The 22,760-nt window shown below is 37.3% G+C and overlaps 1 protein-coding gene across 3 annotated transcripts in view; it reads left to right on the forward strand.

Moving 5' to 3' along the window:
* The window catches only part of Znf407 (zinc finger protein 407), a 379,395-nt gene that overhangs the window by 232,092 nt on the left and 124,543 nt on the right, over positions 1 to 22,760 (forward strand). For all 3 annotated transcript variants that reach the window (XM_027403715.2, XM_035440299.1, XM_027403716.2), the window contains exons 6-7: positions 1,375 to 1,458; positions 10,734 to 10,854. In XM_027403715.2, the coding sequence (XP_027259516.1) occupies positions 1,375 to 1,458; positions 10,734 to 10,854 (205 nt within the window). The remainder of the gene's footprint in view (positions 1 to 1,374; positions 1,459 to 10,733; positions 10,855 to 22,760) is intronic.

Below are 22,760 nucleotides of genomic sequence, written 5' to 3' on the forward strand. Positions count from 1 at the left end.
CATCATGAAATTAAGTGTGACCCCCCCCCCCACCAAAGTAGGATAGCAAGGATAGGAAGAACATTTTATTTTAACTTTGTCTTTTGAATGATAATGACCATCTTAGCATTCCTTTGGAAATAAGATTGGACATATTTTGGCTAAGGGTATTCATGTTTTCCTTTAAGTTAAGAAAACTTGAAAACACTCTTAAGCGAAGTGCTGCTCTTTTGATTGCTACAGTTATTTTCCTTTGTTATTGTTATTTTAATCTTAGAAATACAGTTACTGTTTGCAAATGCATTGCCAACTAAATTTGTTGTGAAACCACAAACATGGGATAAAGCAGGCATTTTATGGGGAACTTGTCACTTTAAAGTCTGAGTGACTAAAGTCAGTAAGGATGGATATAAAATAACTTGCTTTTTTTCTGGAAAAGTCTTTTTTAATTTCATTAATTTCTCCACAGGCTTCATTTTTATTGTTTTGTCTTTCATTGTAACTCTTATGGGAGGAATTGTCTAGCTAGCCAGCACTTGCTGGCTAAATATACTACAGTAGTATGATACATACTGCTGATATACTAAAGGCCAAGAAGTTAGCATGTGTAAAATGCTAAGAAAATAAGCATTTGCACACACAGCAAGCCTTCATCTACCAAACCTGCCTTTGATTCTACAGAAGTGTCCAATCCAGAGCTATCACTGAGGATGAGGGACATGAATTTTTACAGATGTTTCTTAGCCATCCCTGGACTTCCTTTTTTTTTTTTTTTTTTTTTTTTTGACATAACATCTGAGAAACACAAATAGCATCGAGTATCTCCTAGTACTAAGTAATGTGAGTTTCATTTCCTTTGGATTCTCAGTCTGTTCAAAGAAACTATTTAGTTCAGATTATTAAGTGTAAGGTGATTAAAGAAGATCCTGATAGAATCATGTAAAACCAATTCAGTGTTCTTAGGTTGTTAAAGAATTCAATATATTTTATTTAAGCAGAGTTATATACATTGTATATTAACTATTCCAAGCAATCTTTACTCAGCTCAGAAAGGCCAGATGTATGGGAATTGTAAAAAATCAGAATATGCATAAAAACTGTTCAAGTGCATAAAGCAGCCCCATCTGGAAGACATCTACCAGAAATGAAGTTGTACAAAACCATTCCATTGATAATAAAGCTAATTTTTATGGGTCTGACAAGTATGTAATTATGTTCAGTGGTGCTTTTCAGATTTTATCACAGTCAATAAACCGCAGTGGTAATTTCATTCCCATTTGACATATTTACATGGAAACATTTGATTGGAGGAATTAGTAACCCTGAAAGCCTTGATAGATATGTTTTAATGATCTGTGACCTCTGCAGTCCCTCATCTGTTTATTGTTGCAACAGGCGAGAAGTCGTTTCTCTGTGACCTCTGCGGCTTTGCTGGTGGGACCCGGCACGCCCTCACCAAACACCGCCGGCAGCACACAGGTCAGTAGTAAGTCTGCTCCTGGCTTCTCTCTGCAGCCATGAGGCAAGTTGTTAGATACCTAAGCACCGTTGGCCTCATGGTTTACTCTCTTTATTCTAGGTTTTTGCAAATGAAAATTTCTGTAGACCTCGAATACCTCACAAATATGGAGTGTCTAGAAGTTAGGCTCTTGTCATATGCTTAAAAAGTAGTCATCTATATTTCAGGCTCCAGATATCCTCCTGAACTTCATTTTAAGTGGTTAAAAAAATCAAGGGACCCAAGACTAGATATTTGAAGCTGTTTGATATCTGTCTGCAAAGCTCTGTCCTAGCCTCCTGCCCGTGTCCTGGGGAGCCCATGTTGGGCCCTCACTGTTCTCTCCCTGTGGCATACCACCCTACCCATTAGCTCCTTGCTTATACCCCTTCTGTCTCTCTGCCTGCTTCCTGTTGTATCATTCAGTGTGAGTCCATGTGATGGGGAATCTGTGCCATTACACTTATTCTTGCTGGGTAGGGGGCGGGGAAGGATAGGAGGATGAGGAGCTGGGATTGACATGTGAAGCAGACTTGCTTCTGATTTAAATAAAAATAAATATTCAAAAAGGAATAACAACAAAGTTGTAACATGAGAGATAAATATGGACATGGCTGATAGCCTGCCCCATGGTATTCATTCTCCATGATTCAGGAAAAGAAACTGGTCTCACAGATAGTCATTCTGATAATTCTAAGCAATGTGTGTCTACTGTCTCGGGGCAGTTTTCTTTTGTGATATCAGTAGACCCCAATGTTTCTGCTATCAAGACTTTACTAATGAAGTTTGTATGGTAACTAAACTGGTCACTAAATGTGATACTTTCCTTTGTGGACCATGAGGACAGTTGAGTTTGATAGTCACAGTCCATGTGGTATGAAACCCAGAGGTCCACCCCTTACTAAGGAGAGAACCATTGTGAGGGTGTGGCTCCTGGTGGGATTCCATTCATGCGGCAATGGATGCGCTCATACCGTGCACGCATGAATAACTGGCTGTCAGAAATAGTGGAGAGTATATATGGTCCTACTTCGTGTATTACATGAATGAAATTTCTTACAGAACATTGGAATTCTTGAAATGCCATGTTACATAGATTTAGGCAGCTTCACTCCTCAATACGGTACTTTCAGGATCAACGAAGATGAATCCTATTCATTGCTTTTAGATCTTCAGTTTATTGTGATGAAATTTCCATAGGGATAAGAACCATTAAAATGAAGGTAAATTTCTGATTGTTAGCATGTTGAAAGCATAACTTCAGAAAACATAAGCCACATGTACATTATTTATGTAATCCCTATGTAAGGATTCATTATAAGGTAGGCTGTGTGGGTGGTTGTTTTGAATGGCAAATGGAGAGAAACCATGCAGTCATAGGGTGTTTTATCTGTTTTCAGCTTATTGATAGCTCAAAGTTTTAAGATTTACATGGCATTTTTGCCTTCCTATTCCTTCCCATTTGGCTCCAGGGGATACAGACCCCCTTGCACCACCCCTCCAGTGGTAGTATTCCACCTTGCCCTGCAGTGGAGGCAGTAATGCTGCGATCACAGACGTTCCAGGTGATGGATCGATCAGGAAACCTGCATCGAGCCAGCACAACTTTATATTTTATGTCAGGTCCAGAGGCTCCTTATTACTTTGCTATTAACTTTATACCATATAGGACAATGTCTCAGAGACAGAGGTATCTGTCTTTCTGGCATTTATCTGCCTCTGTGGCACAAATCAAACATGATTCTTTAATACCAAAGTCAGTTCTTAAAAGACTTGGCCTCCACAAACAGCTCAGTCCAGCTCAGTCTAGGAACTTAGCTTTTATGTTGGACTTGAAATGTTTAAGCAATGCACACCTTTTTCCCCAAGGCTAGACTTGATGGTACATTTGAAATCTATAGTTCTTTGATGTATCTGTCTTTGACATGGTTTACCTTTTTACCACAGTGTCCAGGCAAATTACAAGTGGTTCAGAAAGGGATAGGTATCCAAAGTGGTCCACATGGCGTAAATAATTCCTGACTGAAATGCAGGCTGTCTAGGGGGCTGACGCGAGACATCTTCCCTTCTGAGATTTACTTTTTCACCTGTCAAAGACCCTTGATTCAAGGGCGCAGGCACCAATCCTCACATGCAGTTGGAGAGACCTGGCCAGCTTAATAACCACCAGTCCACACTAAGGAATGGGAAGTGTGATTTCCAGGAAATGTGCTTGGCCAGTCTGACAGATGGTTGACATACACAAAGACAGGCACTATGGCAACAAGCTGTCCTGGAGTCTCTGTTTATCCTCATTTCCTATCAGTAAAGCCTAAGAGGTGAGGGGTTTCTTATGGGGTGTTTTGGGCAAGATTAATGCTTGCAAAGGAAAGTGTTTACGAAATGAGAACAACAGCCCGATTGGGTAGGGTAGGTTCTGTCATGCACGGGAAAGGTGATAAGTGTGGTTACAAGAGCAACAGGAATTCCCCTTGTTCTGTCCTTTGGTTTTCAATACTATTGCATAGACTAGTCTTGAGTTTATGGGCTCTAGTGATGCCTTTTGACTCTATCACCCAAGTAGCTGGGACTGCAGTATGTTCTGGGGTTTAAACTGGTATGTTCCTAAAGTCCCTGTTGACTTATACACAATGTCATTGAATAATTACTGTATTAACTCAGGTTATCTGTGGCTTCAAGAGTGATAGACAAGTCAGAAGTAGTATTCCCATCAGTACTCTAATGAGATCCCTGCAGGAAAGTGGGAATTCTCACAAAGCCCCACCCCTAGACAAAGAACTAAACCAACTAGACACTGCTGAGAGACAGAGAATATCGGTCTTCCCCACGGTGAGCTCCCCAGTTGAGTATTTACTATTAAGTGGTCAGCCTTGGAGTTCTGCAAATACAGGCAACTTGGACATGGCAGGTTGTGTTTCTCCCCCCGCCTCTGAATATGTCTGTCTGTCTGTCTGTCTGTCTGTCTGTCTGTCTGTCTGTCTGTCTATTTATAGCAATAATTAATTATTAAAGAAAAAGAGATCATGCATTTCTGAGGCTAGGTGAGGGAATGGGGGAGGTTGGCAGGAGGAAAGAGGAGAGAGATGATGTAATTAATTCTATTTTAGTTTTTCAAAATTAGGAAAAACTCTAACACAGCAGGCAAACACATCTCATTTAGAATGATTTCTAGTTTAAAACAATTATCAGATATTTAATAAATTGAAATTCTTGTTTCAAACTTTTAAGATTTCATAGTCTGAGGGTTTGGATTAACCTTTTTGCAATGTAGTAATATTGATAAACATGAAGGTATGTTTTTTCTGTATTGTATTTTCCCTAAAGAAATTGCTCATTTCCTTTTTCTCTGTGTGTGCATGTATTTGAGACAGGGTTTCTCTAGGTAGCCCTGGCTGTCCTGAACTTACTCTGTAGACCAGACCTGGAACTCACAGAGATCCACCTGCCTCTGCCTCGCTGGTGCTGGGATTAAAGGTGTATGCCAGCACACCTGGCATCATTCTTTAAAAATTCAGAAATTATATATTAGGATGACCATAATAAAATATATGAGTTCCAAATTAGCTATCATGGTGCATAGTTGAATATAGTGTAGGTTATATAAGTTGGCATGTACCCTATCAGTATCTCAGATATGTCTGGACTGACTCTTCTCCTTACTATTTCTATGAATAATATTTTGCACAAAATTTTGTTGCATCATGTATTTGCCTGCCAGTTTGTACATAATTCAAAACATCTTAATATTACTAAATTTAATCTGGTACAGTTGAGGCAAATATGAAATGACAATCTCTAGTTTGCCAAAATAGAATGGTAGCTGATTGTAAACTTGTAATTAAATTATTGGACTTGGCATTTTATAAATATGTAGATTTTAAGTAAAGTATCACCAGAAATTTCGTGAAAGACTTAAATGATAGATCCTATATGAATCACATGTTTAAAGCTATGTTAAGCTTACAAACCAAGAAAATTAACTTAGAATTCTTTAGAACTTTAATTTGTACACTAACCTAGTAGGGTCTGTGGTGCCACTTGTTATTACTTCAGTGTGCCCGCAATAGCCATGCAAATTGGGTAACCTAAAGATGTCTCCCAAGGCCATTACAGTGAAGAAAACAGCCATGTGTGAAAACAGTCTACAAGTGCATAGACTAATAGGGTGAGGAGATAACTGGCATACAGCTGTAAATATCTCAATGACCAAATATAGCTGTTTTCATAGTTTAGGTTAATTATGTGGAAAACAATAACTTGTTATGCTTTTGCCATGGATTGTGTTATTATTTGATTGGCATATATGCACAAACAGAAAAAATGAGTCCATTCTTCATAGGCTACATGTCACTTATTGTTAAATATGACATCATACTCGGAAGTCTCAAGAAGATATTCAAAAATCATCCCATCGGTAGGCTAGGATTATAGATTATTGTAATTAAATGAGACCTAAATGAGTGAAATGTCATGGGTACCATTGCTAAGACTTAGGTTCTTGCCACATTGAGTCCTGCAAACGCCTTCTTTTCTATATCAGTAAAACTAACTCAAAATTCTTGTAAAAATGCTAAAGCCTGAAATAATGAAACAAAGTTGAAAAGGAACAGAGTTCCTAGCCTGCTAAAGCAACAATAGTCAGAACTACAGGGTATTAGCATCAAGGAAGACAGATTTGTCAGTGTAACAAAATCAAAATATATACCTATGTTCTCAGTTGATTTTTATAGGGAAATCGAGGTAGTTTAAACCATTCAGCATGTAATATTGGATTAACTGGGTATCTATTGTTCAGTAAAACAAGCTTAAACACATTCTTCATACTGTATGCAAAATTTTAAATCAATTATACAATCTAAGCTGTATATAAACTCTACAGAAAAATATTTGTGACTTTGGATCATCAAAAGTCATTTTATTATTATGGTAATAGCATGCTTTACAAAAGAACAAATAAATGAAAATTATAAATTAATAATTGAAAATTTTACATAAAAGTAATCACTAATGGCACTGAAAAGGAAATGAATCAAGGGCTAGATGAGAATATATTAGGATCATAAATGTCATCAAGGTCAAGGATTTTTATCTAGCGTGTAAGAGAACTCTCAGAACACTACTGAGGAGGCAGCCAACAATTTATAAGAAAGTCAGATTCTTTACCTCACCAAAGGGTATAAAGTAATGGCCAATAAGCATGTGGGAATATGTCACTGTCTGTTGGGAAATGCAGGGTTAGAGTACTGACCATAACAGATTATGGAAACTCTTGTATGCAGATGAGAAAATGTGAAGTGATAGACAATTTCACAAAAATACTTTGGTATCCACCCCAGGATGAATACATATAGCCATACCACTTCTGGAAATTTCTCAAAACAAAAGGAAACATGTCTATACAATGTCTTACCTATCATTGATAGTTTATTCCAAATTCAGTTGTTGTGGTAGCAAAAAAAAAAAAAAAAGGAAACCACTCAGATGTCATTCAGTTAGAGCAGCCGTTCTCAACCTTCCTAATGCTCCCACCCTTTAATACAGTTCCTCATGGTGTGTTGACCTCCAGCCATAAAATTATTTTCTTACTACTTCATCACTATAATTTTCCTGCTGTTATGAATTGTAATGTAAATCTCTGGTATACAGGATATCTGAGATGCGATCCCCTGGGGGTTGTGACCCACAGTTTGAGAATCACTGAGTTAGCAGCACAGCAAACCATGATATAATCAATATAGTCCTCCAGGGAAAAATCATTTATATCCTAGCAATATAGCTGAATGAAAAATAACTACATAGTAAAAGATATGCCACAGTAAATGGACTATATACTGTATGTTCTTTTTATATAAATTTCTAGAAGATAATGATTAGAATAGGAGAAAACAGGTAAGTTTTGGACTTGCAGCAGTCTGGTGAGTGGCATGTCAGGGAATCCTTTATAGTTAAATGGTGTTCATTATCTTGATTTTGGTGTTGGTTTCACCAATATCCTATGTTTATGTATTATACAATTGTCAATGATACCCTTTTGAAATATTACATTATCTATACAGATACCAAATTAGATAAATAATCAGCACATGTTTCTTGCTTTTTTCTTTTCATATGAATTGCATGTTGGTATTGATGCTCAGGAAGAAGTGCTATTTTTAGTGTACAAATTCAGCTCTGAAAATAAGCACAATATTTACTTTTATGCTTGTGTGTAGTTATGTATCTATTTCTAGGAGTAGAATATTCTTCAATTAAATTTGAACAGATAGTATTAGTTTCCATTAGACTACAAATAATGAATATTTTATATCATTCCTTGTATTGAATCAAACCCCGCCACTATGATGAGCATAAGTTATTGCTTTGAGTGTTTTTGTGTATGTCCATGTGTAGGTATCTGTGTGTGTTATGTCAGTCATTGAAATTGTGTTATCAGCCAGGCGTTGGTGGTACATGCTTTTAATTCCAGCACTCAGAAGGCAGAGGTAGGTAGATCTCTATGAGTTTGAGGCCACCCTGGTCTCCAGAGCGAGTTGCAGGACAGACTCCAAAGCAATACAGAGAAATACTGTCTGGAAGAAAAAAAGAAAAGAAAAGAAAGAAATTGTGTTATCTACTGTGACTTGAGTTGTTTGACCAGAGGTTTAGAAATGGGTAGTAAAGAATGACTTTTTAGATCTTGGGTGACTACTTCACTAGGGAGTTAAATATGGAATTTATCTTACAGAGAAGAAAGTCTTTTTAAACTAAACACTTTATTCTGCTTCGGAGATGCTCTTTGATTTTTTTTTTTAAAGTAAATCAAATACAATGATTTTTAGATAAGATCTACAACATAGTAGCTTTCTGTCCTCCTCATTAAGTGTGTAAACCACCAGTTTGTGCTGTGTATTGTTTAATGCTTACTAACCAAACTTGTGCTGAGAGTCGCCTATGTGTTGCTCTCGTCTGGAGAAGGCTGTGGCTGCTGTGTTTTGGCAGTGGTCACTCGGGACTCTACTCAGGATGCTCTTTCTCTGTTTTTCTGTCACTATGACCATCACAGTTACCCTGCATCTTGGCATCATTATCCTCTTGGTCTTTCTCAAGTGGTCTGACAGCTAGCAAGTGAGACGGGGCAAAACCAAGATTTCAGTCCATCTGGCTTCACCCAGCCACGCCTCTCTGCTTCAAGGGAGATAAATACCATCAAGCATGTGTGTGTATAAGTTAAATATTTGTACAGCAATGTGTGAGGCCATGTAAGAAGACTGAGATAATGTAGAACAGATATCTTTACTAATGGCCACATTGACCCAGGGTATTTTTGGACAAACATATTTCAATAAGTATCTTCAATAGTTTAATAATACTTTAAATTATTATTGAAAGACTAAGTATCAGCTCAGGACGCCCACGACCTGAGCACAAAGTTCTCAGCACAAAGGAAGCGGAAGACAGGGATAAGGGACAAATAGAGGAGACAGAGGAAAGGGGAGAAGTGAAGGGAGCCAGGGAAAAGAGTTAGGAGTATTTGTCCTGGAGAACAAGGGACTGCCTCTACATAGAGAAGACAAATGGAGCCCACAGGAAAATGACAGTTTATAAAGGTACAAGGGAAATTCCATGTTAGGATGAGGTATTTGATTTTAATTGGGCTTTGATTGCTGGACTTCAATACTTGGGTAGCCGAATCTTGATACTCAGCCTTAGGAGGAGGAAATGTTCAAATAAGGGAGTGGACCTTGGGAGTTAGCTTTAGGAATGTAATCTAAGGGTAAGGGTTCTTAGCAAGGCAGAGGTAAGAGGGGAGAAGGGCAAGGCCTGCCAGAGCCCTTTAGTATCACTTAGACTGATGAGGTGGTTCGATAAGTGTAGATACTAGACAGAGTTGATCCTGAGAAGGCTGGGGTTGGTTTGTTTGTTTGTTTGTTTTGGTTTTGGTTTTTGGAGATAGGGTTTCTCTGTGTAGCTTTGCAGCCTATCCTGCACACACACACACACACACACACACACACACACACACACACACACACACACACACACACACACACACAGAGGAAGATACTTTCTTTTGGTTTTAGATAGATCAGAGTATGTAGAGTACTGTTATGAAAAGCTAGAAAATAAGAAGTACCGAGTGGGAGTGGGCTTGTTGAAATACACAGTTGGTGTCTTGTAGATGTAAAATTGCTCAGTAAAGAATCTATTGCAAACATTACTTGCATGAGGAAAAGGTGAGGTGTTCCCTTTCCACCACTATCAGGAAAAATGTAATAGGATACATGTGTTTTCTGGATTTCCTAGGGGAAAGTCAGAGGTAAAATGATTCTTGTAATTATTAACTTAACCAGCAATATCAAGATTATCATTTGTAAGTAAAGTTATTATGGCATTATTAGCCTTATTTTACTCTTTGTACTAAGACTTTGATATTTGGCATGCATTTTATGCTTCTAGCACATTTCAATTCAGAGCATTGTTGCATCCAAAGTATATGATCTATATTGAGTTTTGATAAAAGTTGTACTTAAAAACATAGGTTCACATTTCTAAGCTATTCCAACCATACTAAGACATTTTTTCCAGTGGTTGTATTGTATTGGGTTTCGATTTTGAGTTTATATTAATTGAAATTAAGTAGCCTTAGGTCAGTTGCTCACCAACCAGTGTAGCAAGTGAAATGGGAAAAGTAGGTAAAAGGGGGCACCAGTTGGATGAGCTCCAGGCTTTGTCACAGGCAAGCCCTGAGGCTCCACTTTTATCCACTTTGGCCCTGTCTATACAGGATGGGTACATTTTACCATGGGATTAACATTACATCATTTATTCTTTTGAGGCTCCGTACCTTCTACCCTGTAGTTATAATTCCTTTTACTTCTAGCACTTATCCAAGTAATGGCTTCGCTTCACTTTTCTTTATAGTTAATGCTAGGAATTTATTTTTACATCTTATATTCAACTGTATGTCTGTTGTATGATTGGCCATGTTTTTAACCTCACTGAGATTTTTGAAATTGCTCTCATGTAGCATGGTTTATAAAATTATTCCAGTATCCTGGCCTATACTGATAACCTAGAGTCTTGTTTGTACAGACTTGTTCATACCTTGCTAGTAGCCAATTTAAAAAAAGTAGTACCTTCTAGCTTTCAAGCATAAATTTCTGGAATCTACTGAATAATATTTGTAATATTTTATACATACATACTTTTTCTATGTTAGTACTAAGCTTGAATATATCATGTCAATTACTATTTATGTGTTCATTTCTTGTTACAGGAGAAAAGCCTTTCAAATGTGACGAGTGTAACTTTGCCTCTACGACACAGTCACACTTGACTCGTCATAAGCGTGTGCACACTGGAGAGAAGCCCTACAGGTGCCCTTGGTGTGACTACAGGTAATAAGGTCAGATGCGACGCCATAGTCAATTGGAATGTGGCACAACTCAGCTCTTCCGGTCTGCTTTAGTGTAATTTAGTGGGCGGTGCACGTTAGGCAAGGTATGCAATTCCTGGTCTCAGTCAAGTTTTAAAACAGTTTTTCAGAACAGTCTTAGTGTCACTGTAAAACTTGGTAAGCGTGTGTGATAGATTTCCTTATTGTAGCCATTTCCTTCCACTAAAGAGCCTCCTTCATTCATCTCTAGACTCTTCATTGCAATTGGCCAACTACACTGATGCTATAGCATAGGCCTTATTTACATAGAGGGTTACATAGCCTGTGTGTGGACACAATGATATAGTGTGCTTCCACATGATGAATTATATATATATATATTTCAGTTTTGTTTTGTTTTGTTTTTCGAGACAGCGTTTCTCTGTGTAGCTATGAAGCCTATCCTGGCAGTCACTCTGGAGATCAGGCTGGCCTGGAACTCACAGAGATCTACCTGCCTCTGCCTCCCGAGTGTTGGGATTAAAGGCGTGCGCCACCAACGCCCAGCTAAAAATGTGTAGCCAGTCTGGCCTGGAACTCATGATTCTCCTGCCTCTGCCTGCTTCAGCAAATCCTATGGTGTGCGCCACCACAACCAGCTATATTCTGTTTTTACAGTTCTAGTGCTTAGGTTTTATAATCCTTTCTTTTCCCATGTTTTCGGCACTTACTTCATCGCTCTCATTTAGGGTCTATTCTAAGCAATCCACTATTCAGCAAGTGTATGGTAAGACCTTGACTTTGAGCAAAAGCTTTTGTGTGACAGTGAAGATGGTGGAAGAAATGCTTTCTGCCTTTATGGTGTAATTGCACCACTAGTGATTGAGTCTTGAGAAACAGTTATAACATTGATTGGAGAGGTAAGTAAGGATGCCTTAGGAGAGTGTAGAAAAGGACATCTCTGGACCCAGATCTTGTCCCAAATCTCAGCTGTGCAATAAGAGGTGTTGCATGGTACATATTCTGAGAGGAGGTAGCAGTTGTATCTCAGTGCTGAATGCATGTTGGAGGCCATGGCTTCTCAGTCTCCTTCCTGGGGTCTATAGTGACACAGAGGCATGGTGACAGCAGAATGGGAAATATTGCCAGCTCAGGCTCCCTGAGAGAGAGCAGGAACGTGAGCTTGACCTCTGCTGCAACCTGTTATTTGATGGACTATAGGCAGCTGAGTGGTACCAGTGTTAGCGAAGGGTTTCACCCTGGCACTGGAGCTTTCTCTCTGACTGCCACATACCTCTTATACCACAATACAGAAACACCAGGTTCTATTAAGTATTAGAATATGTGTATTGAACATGGTGATTTCTTCTAAAGCAGATTTTTGTTTGACTGCGAAGGTAACTGTGCATTTGGCAAATATATTGCCACAATCTCTATTATCAACCATGTTATTTCATTAATTTTTATGTGAAAGGTCATTGAATAGATAGAGATATTACAGATATATTTCATTCATTAATTATTTAATCATTCAACATTTTATGGGCTCTGTCTACACACAACACTAGAGTGGTATTTCTTGGAAGTTTGAGGAAATGGTGACCTAGAGGTAGCCCTAGAAATTCTAATTTCCTTATGAATATGGAGTCTGTTAAAAAAAATTAGTTATTGCACAGCTTATACCATACTTGTGTTACAAAGGATATTAACAGAATATGTTAAAAAAAACTTTTCCTTATTACACCGTGCTTTTGTTTATACCATAAAGCTTTGTTCTTATTTTGAAGGAGGAATTTGAGTATAAATTTTCATTCTCATCTTAAACACTTTGTTACTACCTTTCTATATCAGCAGTCCTTCAGAGCTGTGGTGCTTGGGTTATTTTAAGTGTTAGAAATGTATCAAATAGATGATGTACAAAGCTCCACATAGATTGATAGAAGTGGTACACATTTGTAACAAACATAGTTCAAATCTGTAATGTTTATTCACTACAGCTTAAGAGAAATCATGACACAACAAAAGAGCTTACTGTGGGGAAGCTGTCTATGGCCATTGCTTGGATAGCCAAGTCTTTACTGTGGGCCTCCTCAAAGCAGTGGGAATAAGGAAGCTCAGGCTGTCGGGATGCAGACTCAGCACACTGTGTGGCTGTGATCAGAAACTCCTCAGCTGGAAGCTACATCTTCATTCATGAGTTAATTATTAATGAGCCTGCCTTATAGGGTCCTTGTAGACATTAGCTTACACACACAGTGAGGATGTCTATATGGTCTCTGTGGACCCTATAGTCTAGATATTGGGCACTCTACTTGTGCCAGGCCAGTTCAGGGTTTGCACATTCTCCTAAGACCTCTGGCTGTGCCTGCAACACAGTGACTACTCAGTATATATTTAAAGAAATGAAAGACTGGGGGCATTTGTCTTGAGGTTGAACCTCTGAGAAATATAAATAAAAAGTATTTCAAGCTCCAATGTGGGCAGGATTTGGGAAGAAGAAACCAGATTGCAATACAGTGGGGCAAATGGCAGGTACATGATGGAGTGGAGGGACTGTCTAGAGGTCACAAATGTCCTAGCTCTCATGGCTAGCCCTTGTTCTCATGCTCAAGCCCTGTACATATTTGTCTCCTCTCTGTGCACACATATACTCAGACATACACATACACACATGCAGACACACATACACATATACACACTACAAAATAAATATATCTTTTCTGAAAAGATGATATCATTTGTAATAGCACCCAGGATCCCAAATATCCAGATATTTCCATAAAAAAAAAAAACTAAAACATTTGCCATAAGTGCCATAAAACATTTTTCTTATATTCCTGAGCCTCAGGCTTTGGGTGTGTTTGGTAAAATTTCCACCACACAATTTTATTCTCATCTGATAAAACATTTTTTAAAATATAAGATACAAGTGAGTCAGGATACATAGCAACATTTTCATGAATGGGGGAAGCCAGTTTATTAATAATGTTAATTGTCTTCAGAATAACTTACCTATTAAGTATGTTCCCAATTGTTTTCCCCCATGCTACTTGGTAGGATGACTATAGATTTTTAATATTATTTAATTTATTTTAAACTTCATGATTAAAAAATTACAAGTAGAAAAAAATCCACATACCAAAATTAACCAGACCCAAAGGTACACTCAGTGAGCTTCTATACAATTAGAGTGTCCATTTATAATAGGAGTGGTAGAGCTTCACATTGGATTATTCTTTTACTACCAAATTATTTTCATGTACTTCTGCCCCCACCACCACCACACACACATGGGGTTAAAACTAGAAAAACATTTATTATGTTTTTCTTAAGAATATAGAAATGGGCCAGGATGGCCAGTAAAGTCAAGAGCAAGAGCTTTTTCTGCTTGTAGCCACTTTTGCCCAAGGAAATAGTACTGAATGCAGGATGTGTGTGTATATAAAATTGGAATGCAGATCAGATTTCACTGATAATTAATATTAAAAGACAATTTAAAGAATTTTTGTAATAAGCATGATTCTACATTAAGAAAAGCAGTCTGTATCCTAACGATAGGTGTGCTTGTTTATTGTTGCATGTGTAAATAATGTGCTTGGATGAGATTGCTGCATGGGGCACCTTCAGTGTCTTCCAGAATTGATCATAGGCTGATTCCTTAAACTTCAATACTCATAGCACCGCTTTGCACAAATACATAGTGCAGAATGAAAAAGAATGTTTAGGCCCACTTTAGAAATTACTGGAAACTTTTCCCAACCCCAAATTCCTTTAACATTTTGATGAAATTTGTCTGTAATTCAGTTATTTTTAAAATCAAACATTCTAATAATATATAGTGCAATGCTACCCTACTTTAATATTTTCATGTGTAGGGCAGATAGTAGGAAAATATTAAGGCTTTTTTATAATTAAACCATTATGTTTTATGATAGTTGAAAAATTATATGGACAGTAAAACCCTGTGTAAACATACAACAGTCTTGAATTCAACAGGAGGCATTTGAAATCTCTTGTTGCGTGGAGCGAAGACATGTGGAGTACTAAGCAGGCCTCTTGTGTGTTCCGAAGCATGGCGGCAGTGATATCATGAGATGTCATTTGGGCAAGTGATGCCAGAGACACCTGTCTGTGCTCTACTACGAGTTGACTTTGATTGTGTGGGTGGGTGGAGGGGCAGAGTTACTGGGTGTTCAGAAAACTTTTATGATTACTAGACATTTTGTGACCCCCCACATTCCCAGATTCCTTAATGCCACAGTGTAGGAAGCTGCGACCTAGGCAAACCTGGCATGTGGAGTTACCTAGCAGACCCAAATGCTTGTTTTCCCATTCATTTTGTATTTTAGTAAGACTACAGATTTTAATTCCACCTTTCAGTCACAGGTTGTTGTTCAGAGTGTTAACTACAGCTTCCATGCTCTGCATATCTATAATGTGTTGAAATTTTGTTTATAATCTGTGTCAAGATTGAATCTTAAGAACTTCCTACAATACTTAGAAATTATTCAATTCAAAATGAATTCCCTTATAGTTACTGGGATGGTTTACTTTTTCAAAATACCTCACTTGAAAATCACTCTCCTGTAACAAAATTGTAACACCTATGGGACCCCAAGACACACTGACTTACAATGCTCAGTATATTAAGTATTTTATACATGCATATTATTTATATTACATTTTATGTCATATACATGTCAGATTATTTTATACCTGCAGTACTTTCAGGGACTTATGCTACTGAATGCTTATGCTTATGAATATTCTTACTTCAAGGTCTTGTTGCATGGTCATGACTTTTTAGAATAAATTTTTAAATTTTAGGATGAAGGCTTCTGACAATAGTGCAAAGTTTATCACTTGAATCTTTTTATCTTCATCACACTTTGGTAGATTTATGATACTTGTATGCCCAGATGTATTTCCTCATGCTTCTGATTTCCTTGGTTTGAAAGAATGTTGTAACTTTTGTTAAAGTTAAGGTCATAGTATATGTCCCTGTGCCCCTTGTCTCATACAGCAGCACCCTTGATTCGTGGTAGCTCATGTGTGCCTGCTGACACTGTCCTTTGCATCTTGTGAGGCACAGGGTTGAAGAGCAGGTAACGTTTTCTTAGGAACGTCTCCACTGCCTGTGAATTAATTCCCAGGGCACTTTTTCACTCTTTCAAATATTTCCTGTCCTTGGTAAAGGTTGATTTTGTCTTCATGTAAAACATTTGCATGACTTTATTTTCTGAAAGTAAAATGGTTTGAAGCTTTTTGATTCACTCAAAAAGCTGTAGCCTTCTTTATTCTAGGGTTGGCTTTTACTAGTGAACAATTCCATTAGTATTGAAACAACAGCTACATTAAGGCATGCATGAACTGTAGAAATTTGAACAAATTTTTTATATTTCTTAATGAGAAAAAGCAGAAAGAGTGTGATGGCTTTGCTATCCACAGACACACAGGCAATGCCTCCCTCTTGATAGTACATTTCTGTGTATGTGATTATGGGCATAGTGATTACAGCAGGATGCTCATGTATTTCCTAAAAAGAAGCATTATTTTCTTTTCCCTCCACAGTATCTTATTACTCAGATATTTAAATACTTTTCCTATGTGCATTCTATATGCAAAACTCTCCCTGTCCTCTGTTCTTCCTTGCCAGTATTAGCTATTGTCTGCAAGGAAGTTAACCATCATTAGAAATTGAAATATTATTTAAATTGTATTTGAAAATATATTTCTCATTTTATAAATTGAACATTAGCACACCACTACTACTGGTTAAAATTATTCATGAAAAATATGAGTGCAGATTTGTTTACAAAAGAATTTTATAATTGGTGTTTTGAACCTGAGGCTATTTTTCAAGTTTGCATTATTAATTTAGGCAATGACATCTCATTCTATTTAGATGTAAACATGGACCCCTTTCTGTTGCTTTTCCTGTCTAAAATATCCAGAAGTCTAATCCATTACACATCAGTATATTTCATCATAACTTCATAACTTCTCAGCATTAATTACTACACATTATAATTTCAAAGCCTAAATTTAGACACATAGCACACAGTCCTACTGTATTATTTATGTAGCAAATTCTTAGATTTGATTTTACACAAAAAATGAAACAGTCCTAACATTTTTCTCTATTTTCTTTCCTTTTGTTCTGTATTGTCATCTTTATATTAACGAAAAGCAGTCAAACCTTTCATGTTGCAGAGTAAAGTTTTGAAGATTATAAAATAACTACCTGCCCATCAGTTTTGTGACTGAGTGGTTTGTATGTATTTCACTTATTATATTGGCTTGAATATGAGAGTACATGAGCTTTACTGAAGTGGCTACCACTGAGGTGTTTGTTTGTTTGTTTGTTTGTTTGGTTGGTTGGTTGGTTGGTTGGTTTTGGTGAGGCTTACCTTCCTATTGGGCTTTCTTTTGTTTCTTTAAGATTTATGTGCAAGTTATGAGCACATAGACTATGTGGGAGATATGAGCAGATAGTAAAGAAAACCCTACAACAGAAGATGTAACTCATCTTGCTACACAATTCAAAGTGGGAATGGCAATCTTAAGTATTTTAAATCTTATGTTTTAAATTGCAGAAAACAAATTTAAAGTCATTTGATTGTGTTCTTATTATTGAACTTGAAATACCCTCATTGTTACACTTAAATTTTCCTCAAAATTTACCTGTCTTAAGTCCACTAAACTTAACCTGTGTCCTGTTAATCTAAAATATTTGTAATATTTTAGTTTATGCACAGAATTTTTAAATTCACAGCAGGAAAGTATTCCCCAATAGGAATAATTGCATCTCATGAAACTAGGCAGTAAATTCTACAATTTCCACCTCACATTAAGGACTCACCACTGTTTTGCTAAACTCCGGGAATTACATTCTACATTCTGTCTTCTTGCTTGATAGCTGATTTAGCACCTTGGTCAGTATTTTCTGGAAATGTGGTTAGCACATTAGTTTCCTGTCTCAAGAGCGTATTTCTTTCTTGCATGAGGAAGAAGTGAAGGAGAGTTGATGGCCCATCCTCACTAACAGAGCTGTGTCTCCACTCCCAGGTCTCTCCTATGCACTCTAGGTTCCCTGTCCTTGCTCGTTGACTCTGCTGAGCTTTTCCAGCAGGTGACTGGCTAGGTGTTTATATGTGTGGCCCAAGTGCAAGGGCTTGGCTGCTATTGAAAGTGTTTGGAAATGGTGTCCATACTAGAAACTTTGGGGAATAAATATTTTTAACTTAGTGGAATTTAGTCTTGCCTTTAATTATAACTTGACGTGTTTGGAAAGTTTTAAGATATTTAACCAAATCCTTTACACTTGAAATTTTATTTTAATTTCTAAAATATACATTTCTATAAAATATGTCAGTTACAAAAATTATTTTAGGTCATGGATGATAAAACTCATTTAGGAACAATGTTACACATAATTAAATATAAGACAAATGTTCATTGGCACTGTGTTCAGCGTACAGTAGGATTCATTGTTCTTGTGTGGGATTTGTTTCTGTAGCATCCTGAGTTAGGAGAGACAGTCCACAGGGGGGTAATTTTCTCCTTTTGGATCATCTCTTGAGATAGTTCCTATTTTCCTTCCCATGGCTTCCTGTGCTGCTCGGGTTTGCCCCTGAATAGTAAGAGAGGGAAAAGATGGTTGTATACAAAGGAAAGAATTGAGATTAGACATGTGAACAAAATTGAGCAATTTCTTTTAGAATAAATCTGAGTTAGCATTAAATACTTTTGTTTCATTTAATTTTATCAAATTATGGAAGTCATAAAAATTATAAAATGGAAATATATGACATTAATATTAGACTTGATTTACATTTAAAGCTATTTGTTCATCTCCACTAACTAAAAATGGCTCCTCCCATTTAGATCACAAGAATCTTGGAGTGAAACTTTTTTTGTCATGACTAACACTCTGTGCTGCTTCCCTTCTAATTCCCTGAGTTTCCTCGTTCTCATTGCTCTGTCGTGCTGCTTTCCTTCTTGATCGTGCAGACTTCAGATGATAGAGCCTCATTCATTACTCTGAGAGACTGCAGACCTTGTAGTTGTGCTCATAGTTTTGGTAAGGTAATAGTGAGTGCAAGGCTTCCTTCAAACTCTGGCTTTCCTCTAGAAAACATGCACCAATTAGACTCTGTGAGTAGTGCTGGCCTGCAGTCAGATCACCCTTGCCTGCTTGTCACCTGCACACAGTTCAGCTCATCACAGCCAGATGTCAGTGTTGTGGCTGTGTAGTGAATAAATACTGCTTAAGTATTCTCCTAGCATCTGTCTGAGTGGTAGTTCCATTCGGGTAGAAGTTTCTCGGTAAGTGTCGGTAGAATTGTCTTTGCTGTTCCCTCACTGAATGAAACCAATGTCTGCATTAATTTTATCCATCCAAGAATGGTCTTGAAGATTGTAAGTGTGGAAACCTTCTCTTGCTTTTCTGTCAGCTGTGTGTCATTCACTGAGAGAGAGTTCATCCTGCAGGAAATGTTTCCTACTGTCTCCATCCATCTCACTCGTGTCACTGTCTCTAGTTTTGTGCTTTTTAGTGGGACTTTGCATTGTCTCTCATGTTTTGTCTGACATAATCTTCATATACAGCTCATCTTATTCACACTTCTCTGTCTTTGTTATAACACACAAACCTATAGACTTAATTATTTTGTCATCCTGTCAGGCTGTATGCTGTTTCAGCCCATTATTATCCCTGCACTTTAGGTAACATTAATACTTTTATCGCAAAATTGTAATGAATGTTAACAAGTAATATATGGAATGATATAGTAGATTCCACAGCATTAAGAATTATAAATTGTCTTTTTCTCTTTAAATGAAGACAGTCTTCTTTGCCACCTGTTGTTTGTCAGCACAGGTGAGGGGTTGTATTTATTGATGCAGCTAAAGCAGCACTGAGATCACAGATTAATTAGAAAAGCCAGTGTCAACACAAAGTGACCATACACTCCCTCTGCTATCTCTTAAAGTAGAATCTAGATAAACATGTTTGTTTAACCTGCTGTGGTTGAATCCCAATTTCAGTCATTAATAGAGGGCCAAAACTATCTTTGGGGATGGTCTTTCTACAAGGAATTACTATGGACAGTCCCTGGGGTGGTAGTTAGATATATCTGTATATATTGTGATAGGAAGAAAGGCCTTAGAGATGAAAAAAATAGAAAATATTTTTGGGGCAATAATCTCTTGCATAATAACTATTCCTCAGACACCAGGGTTATTATCACACAACAAAACACTTTCCCATGTAACTGTCTCTATCCCCAGCAGTTAGAAGAAAGTTCATGCCGCAAAGCTTATTAGGCACACACTTGTAACTCTATGGAGAAGCTGACAGTAGGCAGTGTAGTATTGTAGTTATCATCACTCTGGCATTCAAAATCCAGTGACTTTGATGTGTCTTAAAAACTGACAAGTTTTCCTTAGTTCATTCTGAATGCTAGGATTCCAAATGTATCATTGTTTTCATCTCCTTTGTTTCAACCTATTCTGAAATAGTCTCTCTGGGACCTCCATATGCATAATGGAAGAAAATAAAGCAGAAAATCTTTGAATGTTTAGAAAATGGTGATGGAGTCTGAGACAGGGCTGCGGCTGGTCCTCTTTCCCCTCAACAGCTTTCTGTAGCAGTCTGTCTTCTCATGATTGAACTCCTTTTGTAGAACAAGACGATGAAGTATGTGCACATATGATCCTTTCCTTAAGCACTCTGTAAGGACAATGCCTTATCTTCTACATATTTTGGAGCTCTGTGTTTTTGATTAGAAGAATATAACACCAACTCTTTGCTGGCTTTTCCATACTTACATTATTTTCTTACTCTGTAAAAATGGTCTAGACTCAAAAACAGCCTAATCCTATCATTTATTATATAGCTCCAAATGAGGCATAGTTTAAACAAACTAGAATTTACTCTTCCAATAACTAGTATGTCACCTGGTATGTTTTCCTACAATATTAATCTTTCCTCTGCCTCTGTAAACTTCATTTCTTATTGTTTATGACTTTGTGTGTTTTGGCTAGAAGCCTCCATCTTGCATTCTGCCCATCATTGTATTTGGATACTGTTTTCACTGTGTGGTTTGCAATGCGTGCTGATTAACTTTTCCTGGTCCTTTCTTCTATGTTTTGTTTCTTCAGTCTTAAGTTGTAACTTTAAACAAATATGAAAATTCCATAAAACAAATTAAGATTTTCACATTTGGAGACAATGTGGTACTGGTTGAAAGCTTATACTTAAATAATATAATTTGTTTCTTGGGTTAACATATTTGAAGTGAAAAATGGATGACATTTAAACCTAGGAAGTTTATTTTGCTACCCCAAACTCAGAATGTTAGTTTGTTTTTGTTTTTGTTTTTGTTTTAGTAAGAATCTGTCATACTATATTCCTAAAGTGTACTGGTTTTTCAATTTCAAGTTGTCTTCTCTCTTCAAGAAGCCTGTGTTGTAAGACATAGGGAATTGTGTCACAAGAGAAGTGCCTGAACACTAGCACTGCCTGTGCTGGACAGGACACACCTGTTACAGATGGCAGTGGTGACCAGGGACTGTTTGGACCAGTAAATGATGTATTCAATCCCTATATTATGAAATCTCTGGTGGACAACAAATAATGAATCAGAGAGAAATAACAGAAGATGGGAGACCATTTGAAATACCATTACAAAGGTGCAGGCAAAAAAATGATACCAGGTGCTCCTGGTATTTTATTTAGGAAGTGGTTTCCTGTGCCTATGTGTGCAAACGTATTTCCCACTTTTGTTTTGGCTATCTTTCCCATATGACTCACTTCTAAGCAACTTTTTCTGAAGTGTGATCACCCTGCTTTTCCACATTCAGGAGATCCATGTAAACACATGTCAGTACTCATCAGTGTTGAACCTGATAGCAGTAATATCAATAAAATTGCCATTAGAAAGTATGGGGGTACAAATAATCCAAGACGACAAATACCCAGTACTCGTGTGATTGCAAAGTAGTCTGAGGACCTCCAGGAAAGAGAAGTCAGAGCAAGGCGCAGTCATGCCAGAAATGGAACCTGTTTCTGAGGTTCTCAATCTTGAGGACGGCCAGCTTCAGTAAAGTTAGAACAGATCATGGCTTAGCACACCAAGTGCATACATGACAAGAACGTGTGCTTCTTGGCGTTCATAGAAAGTGGGCACCAAGGGCAAGAGCAAAGGAGACCCTGAACAGCAGCTGCTCTGTCCACACTTTGGAAATTGATTTTATTTGCTTTTAGTTGCCTTTTGAGCAATCTCTGTAATGAAGTTCATATATTGTAGGGTACCATATAGTACCAAATTTAATGTTGTTGCATTGAAAGTTATAAAAACAGACAGTAGCTATGGAAGGGGATGCAGTCCTGTGTGATATGGGATGTCATTCTGTATGCTGCAGGAGAGAAGCCTCCAGCTACACCGGTGCTCTCCTTGCATAGTACCCATGCTGAGAACCACAATCTCTGTAGCTTTCCTTGCATCTATACAGAAGGCTTTAACTGTCTTTGTTTAAAATTTTGTTTTCTGCTCCCTGATAGTCCTATGTGATCATTCAAAGAATACTCATTAAATGTAGTTTTAAAATGTGACATCTTTCTTGCTCTAAATAATTTGTGTTAACATCTCAGTTTTTCTAACATCAGTAAATCTAAAAGAACATTCTAATGACATCATAAACTAATTTCAGGAGTTGTTTATTGTGATGACACAGGACTCTTTCATACATTTACAAACTGTTCCATTTGCTTTTACCTACCTTTTGTTTGCCTTTTCCCAAGTAATTACTAGAACATCATAAAATGTCTTCACCAATGATAAGGGTATTTCTCTGTGTATATTGTGCTAAAACTTCTTTTGAAAGTTATTTCTAAATTGGCCCTTGGCTTCTTCCAACTGCAAC

Source organism: Cricetulus griseus, chromosome 2, assembly GCF_003668045.3.
Source record: "Cricetulus griseus strain 17A/GY chromosome 2, alternate assembly CriGri-PICRH-1.0, whole genome shotgun sequence".
NCBI classification, from domain to species: domain Eukaryota; kingdom Metazoa; phylum Chordata; class Mammalia; order Rodentia; family Cricetidae; genus Cricetulus; species Cricetulus griseus.